The 25,562-nt window shown below is 40.9% G+C and overlaps 1 protein-coding gene and 1 long non-coding RNA gene across 11 annotated transcripts in view; one reads left to right on the top strand and one right to left on the bottom strand.

Moving 5' to 3' along the window:
* The window catches only part of LDB2 (LIM domain binding 2), a 376,014-nt gene extending 361,924 nt beyond the window's left edge, over positions 1-14,090 (bottom strand). For 7 of the 10 annotated variants that reach the window (XM_025437952.3, XM_025437955.2, XM_025437959.3 and 4 more), the window contains exon 1: positions 13,564-14,090. In XM_025437952.3, coding sequence (XP_025293737.1) covers positions 13,564-13,695 — 132 coding nt within the window. In that variant the 5' untranslated portion in view covers positions 13,696-14,090. The remainder of the gene's footprint in view (positions 1-13,563) is intronic. The other 3 variants (XM_025437954.3, XM_025437956.3, XM_025437961.2) reach the window with 1 other exon arrangement.
* Positions 14,091-17,869: 3,779 nt separating this feature from the next.
* LOC112653231 (uncharacterized) lies at positions 17,870-24,392 on the top strand. Its single transcript, XR_003131982.3, has 3 exons — positions 17,870-17,957; positions 18,175-18,346; positions 24,052-24,392. It is a non-coding gene; the product is annotated as an uncharacterized LOC112653231 (long non-coding RNA).
* The last annotated feature ends 1,170 nt before the right edge of the window (positions 24,393-25,562 follow it).

The following is a 25,562-nucleotide window of genomic DNA, read 5'->3' as shown; positions in this document are numbered from 1 at the left end:
CTAATATTGATTTAATCCCTACTATGTCTGAGGTGCTGGTCTAAGGGCTTACAAACCTTACCTCATTAAATTCCTCAAAACAATCGTGTGAGAGGGGAACTACTTTTGTATCATTTTCCAAATGAGGAAACCAAAGCACAGAGAAACTAACCAATCACATCAGGGCCCTGTTTGTAGTCACCATGGTAAGTCCAATAGATAGTCTCTGAAAGATGAAGACCAAAGGTCCTGGAGTGGCATACCAAAACCTTCATCATCTGTTTCCCCCCTTCCTCTCCAGGCTTATCTCCTACCTTCGCCAACCCCACCTGCATATAATGAACAGACTCCCCAGACCATAAGCCCCAGTCATTCTAAAATCCTCACCTTCATCAAACAGACACATTTCAAGGCTCAGTGTCTTTGCATGTGCCATTCCTTCTGCCAAAAACCACCTTCCCATCATCCTTCTCAGACTGGCAGACCCCACACTCATCCCTCAACACCCTCCTTCCCATAAATCCTTACTGTGCTCTCACTAGCTCCTTCACCACGGGGATGACACCCTCTTCATCTCTAGACCAGTATGACCACATAAGGTAGATGCTCAATATCCACGGAACAAACAAGCCATGATAACAGTGGTTAACACTTCTAGGGGACAGGCACTATGCTAACTACTTTATAAGAATGATCTCATTCAGTCCTCATAAAAACCCAAAGACTTCGTTTCTATCATCACTCCTACATTACCCAAGAAGGCAACTGAGACAAGAAGGGGTAAATTAATTCACTCAAGGTCATACAAATAGTAAGAAAAATAAATCTGCATGACTCCAGAAGTTAATCATTTAATGCTAGTGCTGTAGTAGGGGACAATACTGCACACCACAACATTTTCATAGAAGCATATGTGTATGAAGCTTATCTATAAAATGCATATTACCCATATTAAAACAGTGAGAACTCAGAATCTAGTTACAAAATGTCTGCCTCTGTGAAATGTGCCTTTAAAAAAAAAAAAGACCACTATTGGAACAGAGAATGTAAATTATCACGAAGGATACAAACATGAATAAGATAGTACCTGACCCCAAGGATCTCTTCGATCCAATGGAGAAAATAAGATAACATTGCATACAACTCATGACATAGCTCACTTTTTGAGATTTCACTTTTCTCCTTGAATCGAATATATGTCCTTCAAACAGTGTCATAAATTAACTTGCTATAGCTCAACCTACTGGTTCTAGATCAACACTAACTCTTAACATTAATTCAAGCTCCTTCTTCCCAGTATAAATTGTGCAAAAAATCTTTTGATTTATGGACCTTGCACAAGGTTGCATGCCAGCTGCCTCTTGACTCAGAAATAATACAAGAGAAAGAAAAACAAGGGGGGAAAAACATCTGTCCTCAAATGGGAGGGGAAATCCTTAAAAGGAGACAGGGAACCCTCGGTGAAGATTTCTGCCTAGTATTAGATGCTAACAGTAATCATAATAGTCACCATAGCTAAATCCTTAGTACCAGCATCCCATCTTACTGGGAGATTAGCTTGATTATTAAAAATACTAATTCTTTGAGTTTAAATCATGGTACAAAGGAGCCAGATAATTTTTAAAATATTTATATGGTATTAATTTTTAAAACATAAGCATAAGTATAAAGAATTCAGACAACTCAAAATATATTTTTAAAAGGCTTAAGAGCATGGTGAAACACTCATAATTTTAGTTAAAAGAGCTACATTCAAAAGAGTGTTCAGAATGCTCCCAGACATGAAAAAGTTGACGTATATACTTGTGTATATTACATTTATACACTAATATGTTAAAAGCAATTTTTTGCATAGTAGAATTAGAGAAAATTTGTATTTACTTCTTTGCACATTGTTGTATTTTATAAATACTCCATATTGATGATGTATCATGTTTTTAAAATCAGAAAATTTAAATATATATTATAAAGCACACACAATTTAATTTTAAATAAATTGGCAAAGAAAGCAATCACACATTCTAAAACAAGGTAGGTTAGTGTTGTGTTTTTCAATATCAGTAGCATGATACTAAAGACTGATACTATTTTAGGGCAACCAGAAAACTGGAAAAGGAGAAAATGGTTTGAAACAGACATTTTTGCAAGATTGAAGAACAAATTAGTGGTTGGTAAGAGTGTTTAATTTGGCCAATCCCTGGTTATTACCAGGCAACAAGTGTTATGATTTACAAAACCTGAGACCATTTAGCAGCACTTCAAGGTCCAGATAAGTCCCACCTGTGTCTGGTTTCTGAACTTCCAAAATCAGAAGCTTGGACTTGATGACCTCTCGTGTCTATTCCAGCTCTGAAATTCTAGGATTCAGTCAATTTGAGAATGGTAGGCTCCATTAAATATTCTCCATCAAAACCTTTCAAAGGTAGGAGATATGTACCAACTGCCTAATTTCAATTTCAAGCAAGAAATTTTAACCAATTGCAGCATAATCATGACTAAAATTAGAAGGTATAAGAAGACTTGTGAAAAAAAAAAAAGAAGACTTGTGTATGTGTGTACCATCGAATGAATGGTTCGCCTTGTTGACTAGCTTTTGCTTGTCAACATAATTTTCAGTCTCAAGATAAAATCTTCATGAGTCCTTAGAAATGACCCATATTGGGGAGCAAAATTTAACAAGCACTACCCTCTCCAAAAAAGAAAAAAAATATATATATATATACACATATACACACACACACACATATATATGCAAACTATTTAATGTTTGAGTGACGCAAGATACTTGACTAGAAAGACTGATAAAAAAATTATTAACGTGGAACTCTAAATAAAAATCACCAATGACCTGGTCAAAGAGATGAAGTGTAGGAAGGTATGTGTAATTTAAAGAATTCAATAATGAAAAATCAAGGAAGCCCTACACTGAAATTAATGGGACAAATGAGCACACTAACACCCAGGTGCATCTCTAAGGAAAGCGGAAGGAGGCAGCTTTCCTACCCATCAACGTGATCCCTCTGGCCAGCACGATACCGCATGGCACCATTCAGGGCACCACCACTTCCACGCGAGTGCAGTTTCACTGTGTTAAGGAGTAAGCCACAAGGTGTCACAGTGGATCAATTGGCAGGGCTGTTAGCAGTCCAGACACGCAGGTGGTGCTTCAGGCTTCCTTCCGACCAGTGCTGACACAGCTCCCTTGAAGAAGTCTGTGCAGAGCCACATATTGAGAAGTGCGCCTCTTTAGACGAAATGGCCAGTCAAGGACAGCAGGTGTGTGCTCCTCGGCCCTCCCTGGGGCCCCCATTAGGTGGCCCTGCAAAGGTGCTGCTAGTACCAGAGAATATTTCGACGTTCTGTTCTCTCCGCTGACCTTAGCAGGAGCAAACCCTGAACACAGCTTTCTCCCAACAGAATGGAGTGCGTGTGTCCCACACATTGGTCAATTCTTAGTCCTTAACTATAGGTATATCTCAGAGATCATTATAACCTGGATGTACGGGGAGATCATGGCCACAAGAAGGTATAAGATTATTATGTCAGCACTACTATATAACAGTGAAAAATCCTGATGGCATTATCTTATATAAGAACATGGAATAGATAAGTCTTACAACATCATTACAAGTTTTGTCCATTAGATTGCAATGTGCTAGTACAAACTATGTAAAAAGTATTTGTAAAAAAAAATTTTTTTTAATTTGTAAAGATATTTTCAGGATACCAAGCAGCCTTACATTACTTATGCGACTTAATTTGCTGATAGGATAGAGAATAGGGGCCTCAAATCATCATCACCATCCTCATCTTAGTTCCCATTCATTGAGCACTTACTATACACAGAAATCCCCCCTTATCTGTGAAAAATGCATTCCAAGACCCCCAGTGGATGCCTGAAACCATGGAGAGTACCAAACCCTATATGTACTATGTTTTCTCCCATCATACACCCCTAGGATAAAGTGTAAGTTATAAATTGGGCACAGTAAGGGATTAACAACAATAACTAATAATAAAATAATTATAACAATACGCTATAACAAAAGTTAGGTGAATGAAGTCTCTCTCTTAAAATATCTGCTGTACTGCAGTCACCCTTCTTCCGGGGATATATAAGATGATAAAATGGCTATGTGATGAGGCAAGGTGAGGTGAATGACACTGGCATTGCTATGTAGCGTTAGCCTGCTATTGACCTTCTAACAATATAGCAGAAGGAGGATCATCTGCTCCTGGACTACGGTTGACTGCATGGAACCAAAACTAAGCAAAGCAAAACTGCAGTGGGAGAGTGGGGAGGTTACTGTACCAGGTTTTTTTTTTTTTTAAGATCTTTTTGAATTTATTTGATAGAGTGAGAACACAAGCAAGGGGAGCAGCAGACAGAAGGAGAGAGAGAAGCAGGCTCCTGGTAGAGTAGGGAGCCCAGTGCAAGGCTCCATCCCAGGACCCTGGGATCACAACCTGAGCAGAAGGCAGACGCTTAACCAACTGAGCCACCCAGGCGCCCCTATACCAGGCATTTTACATCCATTAGCCATTCATCTCCCAAGCTAAAACTCAAGCCAAGAAAACAAACAGAAAAGTTAAGAAACTTCCCTAAGATCACAGAACAAGCAAGAGGCAAGCCAGGGTTTGGATCCAGATCTGACTTGTTATAGGTCATACTTCCGTTCAGATCTTTACGTTCCAGGGACGTCACTCTTTTTGCTCCAAAGGAAAAAAGCACTGGTGGAAATACTGTGCATATTTCCTACCTAGAAGGTGCACACATACACAAACACAATCCAACTGGGGAGAGCATCTCTGTCTCACACTACAGTTAGCAAACACAAATTTATTATAAACCACAACATCACGTACTAACATAAATTTCCATATTTTCTGTTGTGTAAATCACTTCAAATAGCTAATTAATGGCCCTGAAAGCCCTTTCCCAAAGTGCAAAGTGCTCCAGGAAATATAAGTTACACTCACGATTCATATCCTAATTCATGGCTGTGAGCCCCTTGGCATACCCAAAGAGAGAGAAGTGGTAGATATATCAAGTGAGAAAAAACACTAGGATAAGTGTAAATATTTTTAATCAGAAGTCAGGAGACTCCCAACAGATTCATAACACCCAGAAAGCAAAATTCTCAGGTCAACCCTTTCTTCTCATTCCAGCCTTCTTTTTTTTTTTTTTTTTTTTCCCCCTGCAAGTCTGGCTGAGCATTCTATCAGTGAGCACTCACCGGGCTATTAGGCTCACAGATTCTTTGGTGAGATTCAAGATCCAGTGTCCACACAGCTCATACTCCACAGGGAACAAGCAGATATTTAAGAAATAAACTAGAAGCAAGAAAATATCAGTTTGCTACCGTTTCTATGAAGAAAATTATCAGGAATTATCGGGACATGTGATAGAAAGTGAATGGGATTAAGGAAGGTCATTTTAATTGAGGTGATCCAGGAAAACTACTCTGTGAAGGGGACATTTAAGCTGGTCAGGAGAGGATCTCCTAAGTGCTGGGACTCTCACCCTTCATTGTCATTACCTTCTTTGGGATATTTAATTGATTACCTGCAAATAAAACCGACACCATGTCAAATTCTAATTCAAATTAGATCTTCTAATACTTGTATGGGTTATTATAGAGGAATCTGTATATCCATCCCACCGCTGAGGGCAAAGGTGTTGAAATATGGACAAGCTCGGAGAGTTATTAGATCCAAAGATGCTCCTTGTAGCTGGAGTCTGCAGAACATGTGGAAGGAGATAAGACTGGATCTCAGGAAGGAGCAGATCAATCCATTCTTACAGTTAAAGCAAGGAGCTTATTCTGGGCATAAGGGAACACTAAAAAGTGATGTGATCCAATTTATGCTTCAAAAATATCACTTTGAAAAAAAAAAATATATCACTTTGGCTGCTCATGGGGAATAGATTTTAAGATGAAGAGAGGGAACAGGGAGGGCAGTTAGGAAACCATCCTAACCCGGAAAAGAGAGGATGGGGTTGTGATGTCACCAGAACAGAGTAGCTCCCTCTTCTTCAGAGGGGTCTGTCAAAAATCTTTAACCCTGTGCCTTCTGTTTTTAGTTGGAAGACTAAAACTTCAAATTAGGTAAGTCAAAAGTGGTGGCAAAGTGAGGGCAAGTCAGGACCTCTAAAGGAGTGCAAGGGGCCTGTACCACACACATGCTTTGGAAGAGAACATTGAAGTGGGGAGTCAGAAGATGTGGCCCCCAGAGATGCCCAGGTATGGACTCAGTCTACATGTCTCTGGGCTTCACTTTTCTGGTATCTGTTAAAGGACAACCAGAATGCAAGCATCTCAGGTGTGGGGTAGATCAAATGAGGAAATCCATCCTATGTTCAAAAATTGGTAAGCATTTACTATAAAGGCAAGGGCCTCACTGGAACCTGAAGTAGGCTACACGTGTAGGTAGGGGACATCACCTCCCACAAAGAAAGGCAGAGACACAGAGGGTGGAGATTGCCTCTTAGAAGAGGATCAAACTGGTGAGCAGGAAGCCCTGTATGCCTCTATTTTCCCTAAGATTGTTCAATGAGTACCTGCAAAGGAAGCCAAGGTCATCCCAAAGCCTAATCCTAATTTAATCTCCTAATATTTCATTGTTTAAGACAAAACACCATCTTCCACAGAGCATGCCTGAGAAGAGCCAAGCCCTGGATGGAAACCTAAATATTTCTAAGTAAAAAAGTAAACTTTTAGATGATTATGCATAGTATCCTACAATCAGTCCAGTGACTCTTCAGAGAATATCACTTCAGTGAATATTGAAGACACTCATTCTTCTAGAGGGAGTGTCATTTCGGTTCTTTTCTCAATAACCAGGGTATATTGTCTAGCTCTTTGCACCATCCTTAGAAATTTCACATGGTGTCTTTTGAAAATCAGTCAGAGACCTGAGAGACAAATAGTCAAATCAAGTCAGATAGATGAGGTCACCTTTCCAACCACTGCAAAAGTCAACCTGTTTTAGGGAGAAAAAAAATGAATTTGTTCACCAAATAAGTTTCCACAGGTGAAACTAGAATCCTAGCTAGTACTTCTCTCAAGAGAGGTGCTAGAGCACAGAAATTAACAGCACAACCACTAAAACTCAACTAGCATGTTGTGTGACCTTGGACAATTTCCTTAACCCTTTGTTTCCTCAGTAAAACTGCAATCAGAGCACCCACCTCCAGAGGTGATTATGAGGCTTCCGTGAGCTGACGTACAGAAAGCACTCAGCACAGTGCTCAACACATAGTAAGCAGCCCACAGATGGAGCTACTGTCTCTGACCACCTTTCAGAAGGGCATTTACCCCTCAGTACGTGGACACACCCATAATACACCACGTATTAATCTCTCATGGCACCTCATTGTAAGACCAAGTTTGTATGTCTTCCTTCATTACCAAATTGTAAGCTTCTAGAGGACAGAAAATGTTCTAATCATCTCTGTATTTCCAGCCTCTGGTATTGTCATTGCCTGAAATATGGCAATTCTTGAAGAAATAATTGGATTTTGTTTTATGTATTAATAGTTGCCTATGTCCAGGTTCATGCTTCTACAATTTAAGTTTAAAAAAAAATTCTAGGCTTGAACTGAGAAAGAAAGAAAAAAAAGAAAGAAAGAAGGAAAGAAGGAAAGAAACCAGGCAAGCAATATCTTTGTCAGATAATGACAAAGGTATATGTAATATCTACATCAACTGAACATTTGTTAAAGCTCTGTTTTCTGACACTTTTAAAAAGAGACTGTTTTCCCAGATCAATTGTATTTTGAGACCCACCAACCAAATCCAAATAAATTTATGACTCTTGTTCTTGACAATGGATAAAGTTGGATATTTGAGGTTGTTTGTTTTATGTTTTGTTTGCTTGTTCAGAAAGGAGGTGTTCTGTGTTCCTCATGAAAAATGAGTTAATGTGGACAAATGTAATAAAAGGAGATTTATAGCCCTGTTCTCCATACAATTTAAATTAATTTCTTTCTGAAACCCAAACAAAAAGCTAAATGCATAAAAAATGCATACGGTTTTAAATCCTATATCATAATTTACACACCAGAAAGGGTGAAATTTAAATGTGCATTGATTTTAGACTGATAAGAATCTGTGTTGACTGTGAGTTGAGAGATTTTTTTTTTTCCTTCTTGGCCTCCTACTAATAGTTAGTTTGCAGCAATTTTTAATTAAAAACAGTTCCCATAGTAAGAACATAGTGGGGAAGAAAGATGTCAGGAAAATAAAATCAGTACAAGAGTCCTGCGATTTGTTTTCTGAAGTCATGTAGAGATTTTGAAAAATAAAAGAGTTTGGAAGTTCTCATTTTTAAAACTGCACTTTTGGTTTCATTTAACATTTTCAAAACAGCTTTCCTTACCACTACCAATACCCCCTCCCCCCACTCCGCACAACCCCCTTCGGAAAAACTTGGAAAGTTCTGGTTTAACACTGAAAATCATTCATATGAGGCAGAGTAACAGCAGCATTTTTCTTTCTAAATTTCTAGGAAAAAAAAAATCCAAGTTATCACAAAGCATTTCTCATGTTTTTCCACCTATCCAAAATACCTAATCTCATTTTAACTAGACTCCGTCTGAACATCAAGGATACTAAGCTACCCATGAATAAACATGATGTTACAACGTGAAACCCTGGGCCTGAAGTATATAAAAATGTAACTGAAAGAGAAGAATGAGAACCCCCCACCCCCTCCCACGCCCTCCCCAGGGAGCTTGAGAGTTGAGCAGGGAGGGGTGCAAGCAGCAGATTTAAATTTCAAGGTCTTCAAACATTTTTCACGTTCATATTAAATCCTGCAAAACCAAAAACTGTAATTCTAATAAAAACCTTGTGTGTGTGGCTTCCAATTGTAATCATAGTTTTCTCTTTTGGAGTGGGATGTGTAATGTTGATAAAAGGAAAAAATAAAAAAAAAACTCGAAACAGAAGAAATGCATAATGGAACCCACACTTTCCTGGAGTTTGTGGTACTTTATTAAAATTAGTGTATTACCAGCAGAAAAAATATATATATACTTTAAAACAGCTTTATTGCAATGGAGACATGTTGGGTCACTTGAGAAAAAAAGGTACAGAAAGTTAATCTACGAGAATGAAGATTTTTTGCAACTTGATAAACTTTCTTAAATTCTATAGTAATCCAACATCAGTGAAATCCTTTCACTAAAAACGGAGGTCACTATGATGTGTCCCATATTTTACCTATATTTTCATTTCACAGACCTCAGGAAGTGAAAAAAATACTGCTTTTTGTGAATACTGAAGCTTTTTACAGAACAAATTCTGGTATCTGCAGACCATGTTTTTTCTAGCCTATCCGACTGCACTCTGTGAGCAATGCTAAACTAACTATATAATTGGGCAGTTGTGTTCTTCCCAAATACATCTGGGACAGCAAGACCATGCAAATAGGAGAATTTTGGAAGACGTCGGGTAAATCATGGTAACACACACAACATAAATGTCACCCCCTTCCTACTGCCTGGGAATTATAGTGACCAACAGTGACGCAAAGCTCAAAGAGTTTCTCTTAATTTCATTTAAAGCCGGGGAGGCGGGGGAGTACACCCACATATTTCTTTATGAAATTCCACTGAGATTCTGACGTTGCAAATAAATTTTATTTCCCAATAGCATTTAAAACATATTTTGTGTTGTTTTGGTTTGCTCTGTGATACATTCATATTCCTTTTAAAAGGCTCTATAATCTCTTAGACATTTGGTTTCCTTTGCCACAAAGATTAGGCACCTAAGTCACATCATGGTAAAATAAAGGTGGAGAATGTCCCCACATGAACACTTTTAGGGGAATGGGAGGCAGATTCCCAAAGCAGCTTCAGGGCATAGCAGGACCCCAGAGGCACTAGGATTGTGTTTCTGGGGAAAGGTGCTAATTCCAGTGACATGGTTCTCAAACTCTCTCCTCTTCCACCTACTGACTCATTGACTGGCAAGTTAACAAATGTTTACTGAGTACCTATTTTGTCCCAGGAACTGGGAGCTCCGAGCACTACTTTAAAACAAGATTGGCAGAGTCTCTGCCTTCAGCTTTTTCTCCACCATGACTTCATTGTTTTCAGTACTGTTTGTGAGTTTGAACTGAATACCATGAGCAAATAAATGTCTGTGCTCTTCATGCTGGGTTCACAATACTTTCTCGTACAAAAGAAAACCAAACCCAGGACTTTTGTAGCATTTGAAATTTTGGAGAATTTTAGGGGTACCACAAGGTAATTTTCAAATGAGGAACCATTTTCAAATGAGGAACCATGATCTATGCCAAATAGTTTTAGGAAGTGACAGAAACAAGAAAGGAACAGGATTACCTCCCAATCCAAAACTCTTTAAACTCTCACTACCCAGTTTCGGAAGGACTTTGATTTGATTTAATTAGAAGAAATGCACCAATCACAGGACAGAATGCCTGGGGGAGGGAGGGTTAGCTATGGAAGGATAGGTAAACCCCATGGTTCTTTACCACTTTCTTTCCTTTCCATAAAGAATGAGGTTTCTAGGAAATTTCAATGAACTTGATTATAATTTACTCATCAACATTGATTTACTATGATTTCTTCCTAGCCAAGTCTATGTTCAAAAAGGAATGGGGGGGGGGGGGCAGCTCGGGTGGCTTCAGCCCAGGTCATGATCCTAGAGACCCAGGATCAAGTCCCACGTAGGGCTCCCTACATGGAGCCTGCTTCTCCCTCTGCCTGTGTCTCTGCTTCTCTTTCTCTCTCTCATGAATAAATAAATAAAATCTTAAAAAAAAAAAAAAAAGGAATGGGGACTTGAGAGTCTTACTCAAATTGTGTGTGTGTGTGTGTGTGTGTGTGTGTGTGTGTGTGTGTTGTTAGGAATCAATGAAATAATACCATGTAATATAGGATCAACAACCAGAAGACAGAGGAGAAAAAGGTGAGTCTCTCTTGCCAAAAAGATTGAATGCATTGGTTAAGTTGCAAGAGTCACTCAACAATCTATTTGATTTTGTGTGTGAATAACCTGGTAACTCTTGCTGGGTATTATTATATTTTGTTTCAACCGTCTCTAGGATTCAGAACAACTTCATCATCAATAAACATAGTTCGGTGAAGGCACAATCTAACTTTCTCATGAAAAGTTTTTTTTTTTTATCTAAACATTTTCTTTTCCAATTACAAACTGTGACCAAAATGTAATACCTAATGTTATATTTAAATATCTTAGGAGAAATTATTTTATTCTCTCCTTTTTTTCATATGAAATGAAAACAAATTGATGGCCTTTGGGTTCATGACATCTTTTACTGCTTGGCAAAGAGAAAAGAAGTGTCAGGGCAATTATTTGGATAATTGTAAAAAAGATCTAATTAAGGGGGGTAATGTTCGGGGCTGACTCTAGAACATACCAGAAAACTGTTCACAGTACTTTTTTGTCATGGTCAGAGAGGTTTTAAAAAAATCTTTAAGATTTGTCACAGCAAGCTTTCCTCTCCTGTTTCTTGGCTATGAAGCTGTTTTTTTCTACTCAGAGGAAAATCTTTAAAAGTAATACCCCATAATCCAAAAGATAGGAGTTCTTGAGTTCAGCTCTCACAAAAGATAATGTGACATTTTTTAAGAGACATACTACAAATGAGGAACTTTTCGAAGGTTTTTCTCTCAAATGGGAAACAAATGTGGGATCTTTCTGCATCTGCAGATTTTCGTAAGGGCCAGGACAGGGAAGCGCCCCAGATAACCTAGCTCTGAACTGGCCAAGTGATAATTTTGGAGCACAAGGGAGCACAGATATCAAGGAAAACTGCCTGTTCTCCTAACCAAGGAGGATGGCAGCAAAACCTCATTCCACAACTTCTCAGAAACTTTCTAAAACCTAAGCTGGACGCAGGTTATTTTTAAATCCTGCTCAAGAACCAAGCCTTAATGGCCCTCGTTCTCCAGTTTTCAACCAAGTATATTTTTAAGACCCCTTGAACTCCAAATTTGTATGGCAATTAATGTGCATCTGAAGTACAAGACATTTCCTATCTCCCTAATTCTGATAAGCAGGCTATGACAACCAATAGTTTATGCAAGAATTTAAGAATCCAACAGATAGTTCCAAAAACACTGAATGAAATATACAACCTTGCAACACACACGACAAAACACAGGAATATCGTTTACTGCCAACAGGTCAGCGCCCTAAGCAAAACAGGGTTTCACACTTCTGTGAAAGCTACGGGCTTCTGAGAAGAGCAACGGTATCATCAATGATATTTAACTTCTATGATGTATGAATATATAAAGAAAATAGCAGTGCTAAAGACAACCCAGTTTAAAAAAAAAGAAAAATCAGTCCTTGTCCAGCAGTTAGCCAATCAGAAAGCAGGTCACATCTTGTTAGCTGTATTAAATACATCAAGCGTCCTGAATTCTCCTGGCTCTGTTGACAATTTAGGCAAGTATGTTTTATTTTATCATACAACATTGATTTGAGTCCCCCTTCCAGAGCTGAGAGTCAGTCTCCAATCTAAAATTCCAGCAAAGCTATTTCCCCAAAGCTCTTTGCCATCAACCCTCTGGGTATTTGCACTCTGGCAGAGGAGACGGGATTCCCAGCGATTTCTACTTCCTCAAGTGACTTTGGTGCACCTACAACTAACTCCTGCTCAGAACACTTCAGCACAAAGCCCCCACTTGCAGGCAAAGGGACAGCCCGGCAGCAAGACCTGCCAGCCCAGCTAGCACAGAGAAAAAGTCAACTGGCATTAAATATTTAAATTGCAGGAGGCAGTCTGGAGTTTTGCATTTACAAAGTTCTGAAAGTCCTGTTCTCCTCTCAGCTCCCAGAGTTGCTGGCCGGGGAGGCAGAGGCTCGCTCCCTCTCTCAGGCACAGGATTACAAATATGCAAAACTCGAGCTGACTTGAATGCAGAGCCAGCTCCGAAGGAAGGTAGAGCTTCTGGGGAGACACTCCCATCAGCGATCAGAGAAAGTGGAGAACCCCCTTGCCCCGAGCAACTGGTTTCTGAATTTCACACGGAAATACACAAACAATGTGTCCCTCCAGGGCTAGTTCTGAAAAGTGTATGGGGTTACCCCGCTGCCCCCTCCACCTCGATTTTGCTGACTTTGAAAAGCAAATGCAGGTCAAAGCAGACTTCCTCGGGGATTTGTGGGAAAAAAAAAAAAAATCTCTTTTGCCAGATGCAAATGATCCCCCAGATCCCTTGGAATTGTATCTCACGAAACGCCAGCGGGACCGACTTCCGAGCCTGCAAGCCCCAGAGTTGGGGAAGAACCAGCATTTCTGGAGACCCGGCAGGCGAATCAAGTGCCGGGCTGTCTATTTCAAGATTCCGGCAGAAACTGTCCCCAGCTCCAAGAGTTGCTGCGCCTGGAAAGCCAGCGTCCAAACTACTGGATTCATCCTGGCGCTCGTTTCCACGTCCGCGGTAGTATCTAGTGGGACACTTCCCGCAGAATTCAGCCAGCGACCCAGGAAAAGCCCATGCACAGTTTAAAAAAAAAAAAAAAAATACAAACACACACACACACACACACACACACACACACCCGAGGTTGGAGTACTTACCTCTGTGCGAGACTGCAGTCTCTTGTTCATCTCATAGATTCGGTACTCTGGCTGTACCATGTAGGGTGTATGTCTCCTATAAAATGGGCCGAAAGGAGAAGAATAGAAGGGGTCATGTGGTGTGCTGGACATCTTGCCTGCTTGTCGAAAATCAAGCTAAACAGAGTATCAGTAACGTCCATGCAGAGCACATGGGCTGTGTTCCTCACAGTACAAAGTAGACGCACGCACACGCTCACACACACACACACACACTCACACACACACACACACAGAGGCGGGCAGGCAGGCAGGCTGAACACACTGGCTGGGAACTGCTGTTGGAGCCCTCTATAGCAGGAGAGGAGAGGGAGAGCGGGAGGGAGGGAGGGAGGGAGGAGGGAGGGAGCACGGGAGAGGAGGGAGAGGGAGAGAGCAGGAGCTTCAGGGAGGGAGGGAGGGAGGTTGGTAGGGAGGAAGGGAGGGAAGGAGGGAGGGAGGGAGAGAATGAGAGGGGGAGAGAGAGAGAGAGAGAGAGAGAGAGAAGCTGGATAGCTTTAGGCACCACTGCTTGTTTTTAAAGAAGCAGTTTGTGGAGAGGTCATTTCCTGTCCACACTGTAGACTAGTTCAAAAATACAATTCTCCTCACAGTCTGACAGAAGTCTAAGGCTTGGTTTTAATTTTTTTCCTCCAGCCAGGACCCCTCACAACCTGATTGCTGAGCTTGTTAGCATATAGGTGGTTTAACCGCTGCCTGAGCCACTCACCCCTGACAGCCACACGGTTGTAATGTATCAGAAATGTGATTGCTACAAAATACAGCAACACCGCACCCTGGTCCCCCGTATCAGAGCCGGCGACTCACTCGCATGCCAAGATTTCCCAAGCGCTCATCTCCCTCTATAGTTTTGGTTTTACTTGCTGTTGTTCTAAGGGCTTGTTCCAGCCTTTGCATTTCGCCCCCTCCTCACCCTCGCATTTCACCCCCTCCCCATCAACCCTCTTCCCAGCCTCTCCCCCTCTTCTCCAAAGGCTTCACTGGGGCAGGTTTAAAGGGGGCCTGGGTTCAGGTTACGGAAGCATTTTCAGGTAAAAACAATCATTTGGAAGGTGGAATGCCTCAGTTACATCCATGGGGCAGTGGCTTTTTGTTGTTGTTGTTTTTTGTTTTTTTTTCCTTCTTGGAAAGAAACAAAAACAAAAACAAACAAGCAAAAAGCTACTCCCAAAGCCAACCTCCGAATGAGATAGGAAAAGCAAGAAGGAGAGAACACCCACAAAAATGACCATGGAAAATTCAGTTGAGTAGGAAATTGCAGATAATTGAATGGCTCATCCCCAAATAACATGTCCAACTCTGATGGAGGCAAGGTCTTTATTTTACAAGATTGGTCAAGAACATAAATCTTTTTGCAACTGAGGTATATGATAACGGGAAGTAAATCTGCAAGGCTTAGGGAGGGGTAAGGGTCTCTACAGGGAATTAAATGATCTATATGACAATCAAATTCTACTGGAACCAATGATAACCAGACATATACCCTTAAACAAAGCCCAGACACGGAAAATGTAAATGTATTGAGCTAATACCTAGCTAGGTCTGTGGTATTACGAAAAGGAAGCAGAGACCACCAAAAAGGGTGTTGCGTGCAAGACCTGAATGTAAATGCATGCAAATGAGACATTTCTTCTTTTTAATAAGCAGATTAATTAACTTTCTGCCCCAATCATGGCTTGGGGTATCTCCAAGTCACTAGCCAACAGGGGATAAGGTATTGCTAATTCTGTAATTTACACTCTTAAGAATACTCAGGAGGAGAAATACCCCCAAATTGTTGTCTTGATCAGTCCTATTCTGTGATTGTATGAAATGTTTGCAGAGTCCACCCCAAACTTCCAGTGCAACCCAACACAGTAATGTCCCTTGCCAGGATGAGATTAGGGGAGGCATTACACTAAGGCTGCTTGGAACTTGTTCACGAAGACCCCAGGGCAAGCCAGCATGCTTGGTTTCAGGTTTCATTACAAATCCAAAAGCTGGACTAAATTTGCTGCAAGGTTTGTCAAAACACACAACCTTCTAAAGACAGCATTTCAAACAAATTTGGCTTGATTTATGTTTTGGAATGATGGCCACTGCAAAATCTAACGGCTCCTTGTGTTTAGATTCCCAAACTAAAAGACGCTCCAAGAGTTTAGTGCCTGCCCGAGTTTGTGTTTACGTGGCTGTTTCGGAAGAAGCAAAGTAACACCTAGCAGGCATGTACAGCCCAATATTGATCCAAAAAAAAAAGGAAAAGCTCAAAAATCCATTTAGGGAACTCCTTTCTAATAAGGTTAAATTTTACTCTCATTAATTCTTGCAGGCCATTCCAAGTTATCATTGGAAATATTGCTTCCTGTTCATACCTAAAGACTCCAAATTCAGAAATATCTGAAAGTTTATAATGCTTGGGCCACATAGTTTTTCATCTCTGCTACTTCCAGAGTCTCCAAACTGGCCTCCCTGCTCAGATCCACAATTCTTTTCTAACTTGTGATTCATCCTTGTTATAATCGGAATGTTGACTGCCGAAAAGAAAACCTGCTCTTGCCCCATATTTTCCCTTCAGTGTTTCCCTGCCCCAAGTAAAAAAACGTCCGTGCTCCTTAGCTTGGCACACAGGGCTCCTTAAGACCTACACTCTCGCTCTCGTTCTCGCTCTCTGTCTCTATCACACACATACACACCATTTACTTGCTTGCTTGTTTGTTGTACCTGGTCTTCCTACAGTTACAATCTTGATTCATGCATGCACACATTTGTACTTTTATCCCTTGTTTCCTTGCAACTCCTACTCATTTATCTATCCAATTAAATTGTCTCCTCTCCTCTGAATCGTTTCATTCTTCCTTCACTAATTCATTTATTCCACAGATATTCCATTCACAGTAGAAAGGGGCATGGACCATATCACTGGCCAGAGCACTTTCCAACCCTGCTTCTGCCACTTTTCTGCCCTAAGAGCTTGAGTCAGTGACTCCACCTCTCTGTAATTCGGCCACCCCATTTTTAAACTGGAGACAAAGAGAGTAACAATCCAAAGACTGTTGTAAAGGATTAGATGAGATAACGCACTATGATGTATTAGAACCCACACATATAAGTTCTCAAAAAATATCATGCTTGGCAGCCCGGTTGGCTCAGCGGTTTAGCACCGCCTTCAGCCCAGGGCGTGATCCTGGAGACCCCGGATGGAGCCCCACATCAGGCTCCCTGCATGGAGCCTGCTTCTCCCTCTGCCTGTGTCTCTGCCCCTCTCTCTCTCTCTCTCTCTCTCTCTATATATATATATATATATATATATATCTTGAATAAATAAAATCTTAAAAAAATATATCAGGGATGCCTAGGTGGCTCAGCGGTTAAGCGTCTGCCTTTGGCCCAGGGCGTGATCCCGGGATCAGGGATGGAGTCCCATATCGGGCTTCCTGCAGGGAGCCTGCTTCTCCCTCTATGTCTCTGCCTCTCTCTGTGTGTCTCTCATGAATAAATAAATAAATAAATAAAATCTTTAAAAAATATATATATATGTCATGTTTATTGGTAACCTAATATATGCTTGGGTGCTAGGGAACATTGGGAGGCGAAGGTGGATAGTAGACAGGCTCCCTGCCTTTCTGCCCCTTGCAAGTCACTGACAGTAAGAGGGGAGACCACATAGGAGAACTAAAAAGACTCTGGAAACATAATTTCAAATGGTAGTGTGTGCTGGGGCACCTGGGTGGCTCAATGGTTGAGCGTCTGCTTTTGGCTCAGGTCGTGGTCCCAGGGGCCTGGGATCGAGTTCCACATTAGGCTCCACACAGGGAGCCTGCTTCTTCCTATGTCTGCCTCTCTCTGTGTGTCTCTCATGAATAAATAAATAAAATCTTTAAAAAAATTTGTAGTGTCTGCTATGAAGGGAATACAGTAGTTCCCCCTCATCCGAGGGGGTACGTTCTAAGACCCCCCAGGGGATGCCTGAAACTGCCGGTAGTACCAAACATATATATATATATGCTATGTTTTTTCCTACATGTACATATCTCTGATAAAGTTTAATTCATAAATTAGGCACAGTAAGAGATGAACAACAATAATAATAAAATAGAACGATTATAACAATATACTGTAATAAAAGTCATGTGACTATGGTCTCCTCTCAAAATATCTTACTGTACTGTACTCACACCTCTTGTGATGATGTGAGATGATAAAGCCTCTGTATGATGAGAGGAAAGTAGGCGAATGACATAGGCATTGTGACGTAGTGCTGGCCTACCATGATGTGCTGACCATTCGTCAGGAGGAGGAGCATCTGCTTCTGGCTCACAGCTGACGGCTCGTAATTGAAACTGCAGAAAGCAAATCCAGGGAGAAGAGGTGCATAGGTACTGCTGCAAATAAAAGCAAGAGATGGAAAATAATGTCCCCATTTGGGTCAGCACTATATCTTCTGTATTCTTCCATTGGAGAATTTACATGTAAATGTGCTAACTGCTGCTGCCCTATGTGGGAGGCACTGTGCTGAGTGGTTTACACAAATATTCTTTACTGATCTCACCATAAACCTATGTGATTGATTCAACCACTCTCCCCATTTTACAGATATGGAACCTGGTGCTTCAAGATGCTATGAAACTTCTTCAAGGGCATACAACTAATAAGTGATAGGGACAAGATTCTAATGCATTTTGCTGCTGGAAGCCCAGGTCCATCTTCATCATTGGCGGCATCTCTGTTCTTCGACCCCAGTGGCCAGCATGGTACCAAGCCCACAGTAGGTGCTCAAACCATACACACCTAATTAAATGGAAGAGAAGACAAGAGGATGAAGTGTGTCCCATTACCTGGATTTTATTCTTTGTCCTTCTTAATTTCAGGCATTCATTGTCCCCTGCCCCCATTTCTACCCATTCTCCCTGAAGCCTTGCCAAGTTACTCCCACTTTTCTTACTGTCCCAAATCTTCCAGAACATACTCCTAAAATTGCACAGTTAGGTCTTTAACGCTTTGCACAATTAGGTCACCTGGTTGGTTTTGTCACTTCCCTATTTCTTGAGGGACCAACTATGACTCATTTTATTCTGGCCCAGGGCTGAGGATGATAAGTGAGAGAAATGACACGCTCATTTTAAGGCTGCAAATCAATTCCTTTGGGAAACCATAGGGAAATTCAATAAGCAATGTTTGTATACCATAGAAGAATGTACAAGCCTAACCCCTGGTGTCACAGTTCTATTTCCCCCAAAGACTGAGCCATGAGTTTACATATAATTTTGTATGGTGAGTGTTAAATAGGCTCCAAAAGTCCTCACACAGACTTTCGAGGTGACTTAAAGTTGGCATGACCTTTACACTTGGGACCTCATCTTGCTATAGTCACACTAGGCTTAACCCACAGAATGTTTATTTTTCCTTTAATTTGAAATACTTGCCAACAGTTTCCAAAAATAAAGAAGTTCATATGAAATCCAGATTTTCAGGCAGCCTGGTGGCTCAGCGATTTAGCGCTGCCTTCAGCCTAGGGCATAATCCTAGAGACCCGGGATTGAGTCCCATGTCGGGCTCCGTGCATGGAGCCTGCTTGTGTCTCTGCCTCTCTCTGTGTCTCTCATGAATAAGTAAATAAAATCTAAATAAATAAATAAATAAATAAATAAATAAATAAATAAATAAAATCCAGATTTTCATCTTGTCTTGAAAAATCATAAGCTCTGGCAACCTTCGGCTGCATCCCCGCCTGCACGGCGGCATGCAGTGGGACCTGACAATTAGCACTTGTGCCTCCTCACTCGATGGCCCTCTCCAGCCGATGTCCCTAATTTCCATTTACCTGACTGATCCCTTCAGGTATTAAAATCATTGTCCTTTTTAAAATCTATTCAATTGCACTCTCTCCAATTCTCTACAAGCTCTGTTTGCTTCAGAAGGCTAGTTTTCTTACCATTCTTCAGTTCCCCTCTTGGCTCTCCTTCCTATTGCTGTGCCCTATTTCTTTCTGCCCCTTCATCCTATAAGTATCCAGCTAACATACATGTGCAAAATACACCTGAGATGTGGCAGGGGGATAAAGACAACCAAAGATATAGAAGTGATTTCTATAGATATGATCTCTGTTTTCAGGTGACTTAGAGATATATGAATGTGTGCTTCCTTCTTTGATGACAAGTATATATTCAACTCTTACACTGTACTAAGTACTGTGCCAGGTGCCGAGCATATAGCTACAAGAACAATAAACACAGAACCAATCCCCAACTCCAGTGTCTTTATGTTAGAGAAGCAGCCTTGAATAATCTTTTAGGGGATGAACTTTGGAGCCTCACTGACTTGGCTTGAATCTTGAATTCTGCATATATAGCTGTGTGACCTTGGGCCCTTAACCTCTCTGTGGCACAGTTTTCTATTCTGTAAAATGAGGCAAATAACAATCCTCTGGTTCTTTTGAGAATTAAGTAAGTTATTACATGTCAATTGACTGGAAGAACGTTTGGCATTTAGTAAGTGTTCACAATACTGTTATTATAAGAGGAGGTGACAGGGATTCCCCAATCTCAGAAATAAATGTAAAAGCGACACTGTGAAACTTAATAGACAGGTTGGGATAAGGAAGAAGGAATTAACAGTAGAGGTATGAAAGAAAAAAAACCTAAGGCATGCCTTTCCTAAGGCATAATATGGTAGACATCTTCAAACTTATAAATGAAATGCTAATCTACAAAGAGCCTCCAAGGAAGGAGGGATTCATTCAAAATACTTAAACCAAGGAAGGCTTCTCAGAGGAGAGATGGCATTTGTGTTTAACTCAACAGATTTGTCAGAGAGATAGACATGAAAGTCTGAGAAAGGTCCTGCCAAGCCGAGGAGACACCATGGAAGTGAACCTGTTTGAAATCAAGCAAAGTCAAGAAACTTTGAGAAAGTAAACAGTAAGAAGCTGTTGAAGCTCAATTCTGGAAGACTGAAATACCATTTTAAGGAAAGTACAGTTTATTGCATGGGCACCAGGGAGTCAGAAAACGACAAGATAAGTGCTTTGTTTGAGCAAGATGACTTGCAGACATGAGGACAATAGATCGGACTTAGACCCAAGGATTAAACTCTGCTTTGGGAACTTGGTTTCACTCAAAGGCATCCCTAACATACATTTGCTCAGAAACTTCTCTCTGAAACATCTCGGACAGAAGACCCAGAATAGAGGCTCTTGTTGCTCTTGGCTCTCACCTAGAATTAAAATGACTGATGACTTTGTGGGATCCCTAAAGGCCATCTTCTCATTGGTACCAGTCATCATGGCTCAGGCATTTAAAACTTATAAATGGAGTTAGTCTGTGGTTGAGGAGGGCATTGCTGACTGTGCCAAGAGCTTGAAAATCTGTCTCCACCCTGCAGTTTTGAAGACATATTGGGTTTCCTTTCTTGTGGTGTTCACTGTCATTCTCTAATGTCCTCTTGACTAAACCAAATCTAATAAGTAATTGTAATGACTAAGGAAGGCAGTAGCCACTGAAAACAACTCACTTCTCAAGTATTAACTGTAAAATCCAGCCCACAGCCTGGACCATCCAACATTTATTTCATCACTCCAGAAGTATTCGCTGAGGGCTTACTGTGTGCTGGACCCTCCCCCTTCAGACTCTGTACGATCTGGCCCTACCCTTCCAGCCACATCCATACCTTGATTTCTTCTCATGACTCTCTTACCACTTCATTCCCAGTACACATCAAACTCATTCCTCTAGATTCTAGAAACCCTTCTCTCTTTGTCCTCAGCATGACTATGTCCTCCTTAGCCTTCAGTCTCAGCTCAAGATGTCACCTCTCTGAAGTGGTCATCCATAGCCAAACAATCTAAAAACCCATCCCTGATCCCTTGCTTTCTAACTCTGAATTCTGTTGGTTCAGTCTTTACCACTGATCACTATTTGTAATCAGGTCTGCATTTGCTATTTGCTTGTATGTTGCCTGTTCACTATGAGCTTGTAAATTCTATGAGTGTGCATGATGTGTTAGTTTTATCCACCCATTCACACTCAGAATTTAATGCGCTGCCTGGCACATGTGGGTGTTCAGTATATTTTTGTAAAATAAATGGATGAAAAGTTATCAGAATGAATCCCAAGAGAGCCATCCTAGCAATTTGCATTCCCTAATTCCAGGCCAGGCTCTCCATTTAATAAGGATGCATGAAAGCTCTTACTCATTCATTCATTTATTCATCCAGAAACTATGTATTAAGTACTTATTACAAGTCAGGTATCATGCTAAGTACTGAGTAAAACAATGGGCAAATTTTATGACTTCAGAGACCCCCTTCCCAGGATCAAGTTATCTATCAGGGCCTTTGTTGTCATGAATAGTTCAATGTCCAAGAGATCTCAGAGCTGCTATTGAGATGTCTGTAATCGGTTTCCAACCCACAAGAGACCATGTGGCCAAGTGTCAAAGACACTGCACTCTGGATCTAGTTTTGTCACTTTCCCATTGGGTGAACTGAATTCCACACAATTCCTGTAGGACTGAAGTTAGTTTTAGTTTCTTTATTTGTAAAATGGAGGTAATAATCCTAACGTCATAGGGCCATTATGGGAATCAAGGAAGAACACTTAATAACAATAACTAATCTCTGATATAGCTGTTATGAAATGTCAGGCATTGTTCTAAGCACTTTGTAAAGATTAACTCATTTAATCCTTACAACAATCCCATTAGATAAAGACTATTGTTGTTCCTATTTTACAGATGAGGAAGCATAAGCACACAGAGGCTTCATAATTTGCCCCAGGTTACCCAGCTGGTAATTGGTGGGATGGGAGCTGGACCCAGGCAGTCCGACTTCTCTCTGTTGATGCTGCCAACCAATATGGTCCACAACCTTTGTCTATCTCCACACTAGGTCATGAGATGCTCAAGAACAGAGAACGGACCTTTCCTAGTATATGGCCACATAGACATGCAACACGTATTGTCATGAAGAAACAAAAATATAAATGAGAGGATACAAGGTATCATTTGTGACTCTTTTGTTTACAAGTAAAAGAAAACTTACTCTCAATGCCATAAGCAAAGAAGAAAAAAAACGTGAATTTATTGGCTTACGTCATTGAAAAAAGTTGAAAGATCTGAGTTCAGTTACAATAAGATCCAGGGGCCCACATTAAACTACACAAGCTTTCCTCATTCAATGACAGACAGGCTTTGTCCACATGTGACCACAGGCAGGACTGAGCCTTTATCTGTCCAAATTAGCCTAGCCAAGAGAGAAGTTTCCTCCATGAGAGTACCAATAAAAACGTCAGTGTTCACTCTCACTGCCTGGTTTGGACATAAATACCCACATCTAAACCAATCGTTGTGGCCAAAAGAGTGGTCAGTCTTAGGTCACCTGTTCCTTTCCAGCCTGAGCCAGAGTTCATCCTTCTAAACCTGGGGGCCTGACTGAATGGCTGGGTCCTTAGCAGAAGGGAGGAATATTGGGTTAAACTATGTCCACCCAAAATGTATAACCCTAACAAGTCCTAATCCTCAAAACCTGTAAATGTGACCTTATTTGTAAATGAAGTCTTCATGGATATAGTCAAGTTAAAATGAGATCTTATTGGATTAGGCTGGAGACACAGAGACGCAGAGAGGGAAGGCATGTGAAGAGGGAGGCAGAAACTGCAGTGATGCCATTCTAGGCCAAGGAGCACCAAGGATTCTGACAGAAACCACCAGAAGCTAAGAAGCAAGAAAGGATTCTTTGCTAGAGCCTTCAGAGGGAGCATGACCCTGTCCTCTAGAACTCTCAAAGAATGCATTTCTGATCATTTAAGTCACCCAGTGTGTGGTACAGTAGCCCCGGAACTTTAATAGACGGAAAATGGGTCTGGTAGGCAAAGCTACTGATATCCAAGCACAAAGATGCCTGCAAAAAAAAAAAAAAGAAAAAGAAAAAGAAAAAAAAGATGCCTGCTTAGCTCAAAACAATGTGAGCTGGAAGGCAGTGCAAAGAGACCCTGTGTGTTGTCTCTTCTTGTACTAATAAGAGTAATAACAATAATAATAATAGCATCGTTTACTGATTGCCTACTAATTGCCATGCAAATGTAGACTTTGGTGCTTTACATAAAATTATCTTTCACCATGCCCCTGCTGAGTTAGATATCTTTCCTTCTCTGCATGAAGGAGCTACCATACACAGAATATGGTCCTCGTTCTGAAATTATGGGTAAGATCCCTGAAGGCCAGTTCTGTATCTTACTAATCTTTATATGGCACCCTCTCCCCAAATCACAAACACATGTGCACCTGTATCACACCACCAAGCTGTGTTTGTACAAAATAAAATGGATGGTAAATATTTCACAAATGGATAAATGGTAGCCTGTGCTAGCTAAATCTCTCACTGTTACACAATTTTTTATTTTCTAACATACTGAAAGCTATGATCTGAGATCTCACTTTTTTCTCCTGCTCTGTTTCACCCCACCTTACTTTCAGGGCTGTCCTCCCCCCACCCAAACCTGCTGGAACTAGCTTCACTCATCTGGATTTCAGTCCCCTGCCTCCCTCTCCTTCCCTGGGAGCTTCACAGAGCTTCACAGTGCAGATAGGCTGCAGACCTCAGGACTCCAGCAGACAGGCTGAAAGCTGGAGGAAAGACTGCGGGGCTGCACAGTCTCCTAAGCCTGCCAAGGATGAACTTCGATGGCACAACTCGGACCTGGACAATCATTCGCGAACAAAGGAGCCCAGACGCCTGTGCCTGCTCGGAATTGACTTCTGAGTCCTTCTATTATTGAAACTGACATCGGATGTGCGTGTGTGTGTTTCTTTCATAAAAGCCCTATCCTAATCCAAGATCAAACAATTTATTTTGGAAAATAACTGCACATAATGGTACATTTTCTAGAACTGGCCAGGTTCCCCCTGTCATTTGCCATAGGCTTTGAAGTATTTAATAGCTAAGGTAACTTAAAGAAACTCCCATGTTCCTGAAAACTGCACTTAGTGTTCCTACCATTTGCTAAGGACTTATCATTTACCCACTGCTTTATCAGTCCACTTTTTGCTTTTATCTGCTTATTTCCCAAGTGGATTGTCATTACCATGTTCTCTGCACATCGTTTTTAAGACCTGTGGAGGATTTCCTTCCATGAATCGACCGTAACTGATTGAACTGTCCCCTAGAGTTGATATTTGCATGATTTCCAATTTTTCTCTAATACCATTCTTTTTTTTTCTAATACAACAATTCTTGAATGAATATTATCCTATCCTTTTCCCCAGATTTATTTAGGATAATTGACCAATAAAAATCATATCTACTTAGGGTGTACAATGTGATGATTTGATATATATACATGCTGTGAAATGTTTCCCACAATCAAGCTAATTAACACATCCATCACCTCACACGGTTACCCTTTTTTGTGTGGCGATCTATATCTTTTGGTACATCCACATTTATCACAACAGAATTCTAAAAGTAAACTCATTTTAAGGCAAAGGTTATGTGCTTGGTAAACCTTTAGTTGTGCACTTTGCCAAACTGCCCTATAAATGACTTAGATGGATCTAGTCCACCAGCAAGATTCATACCTGTGAAAGAAGTTTTACATAATACTTCACAGTATGAAGAAAAATGTGAAACACACCTGGTTTTCTCCATGCATACACTATGAGAAGACCCAGCAACTCATCTCTGTGAGGCCCCTCAGCTGTCATACCCCCACTAGGAACTGGTAGAAGAGCATCCATTGTGTGATGTATAGTTTTGGAGTTGACAGATCCCTAGCTCGTTTCCGATTTCTCACAATTGCAGAAAAACAATGGCCCAATAGTCATTCTTCAGGCATGGATGGAAATGTCACTTTCTTAAGGAGCCTTCCCCAACTCCCCAATCCACATTTCAACTTTTCTCTGACTCATTAACTGGACCAAGAGGCCCTGAGACCTCTGAATAGAAACTAGCACCCACATGATCTCTTGTACTTAGCACATCGTGACAA

The sequence above is a fragment of the Canis lupus genome, chromosome 3 (genome assembly GCF_003254725.2).
Source record: "Canis lupus dingo isolate Sandy chromosome 3, ASM325472v2, whole genome shotgun sequence".
Taxonomy (NCBI): domain Eukaryota; kingdom Metazoa; phylum Chordata; class Mammalia; order Carnivora; family Canidae; genus Canis; species Canis lupus.
The sequence above is the reverse complement of the archived record's forward strand: the minus strand, read 5'-3'. Positions and strand labels throughout refer to the sequence as shown.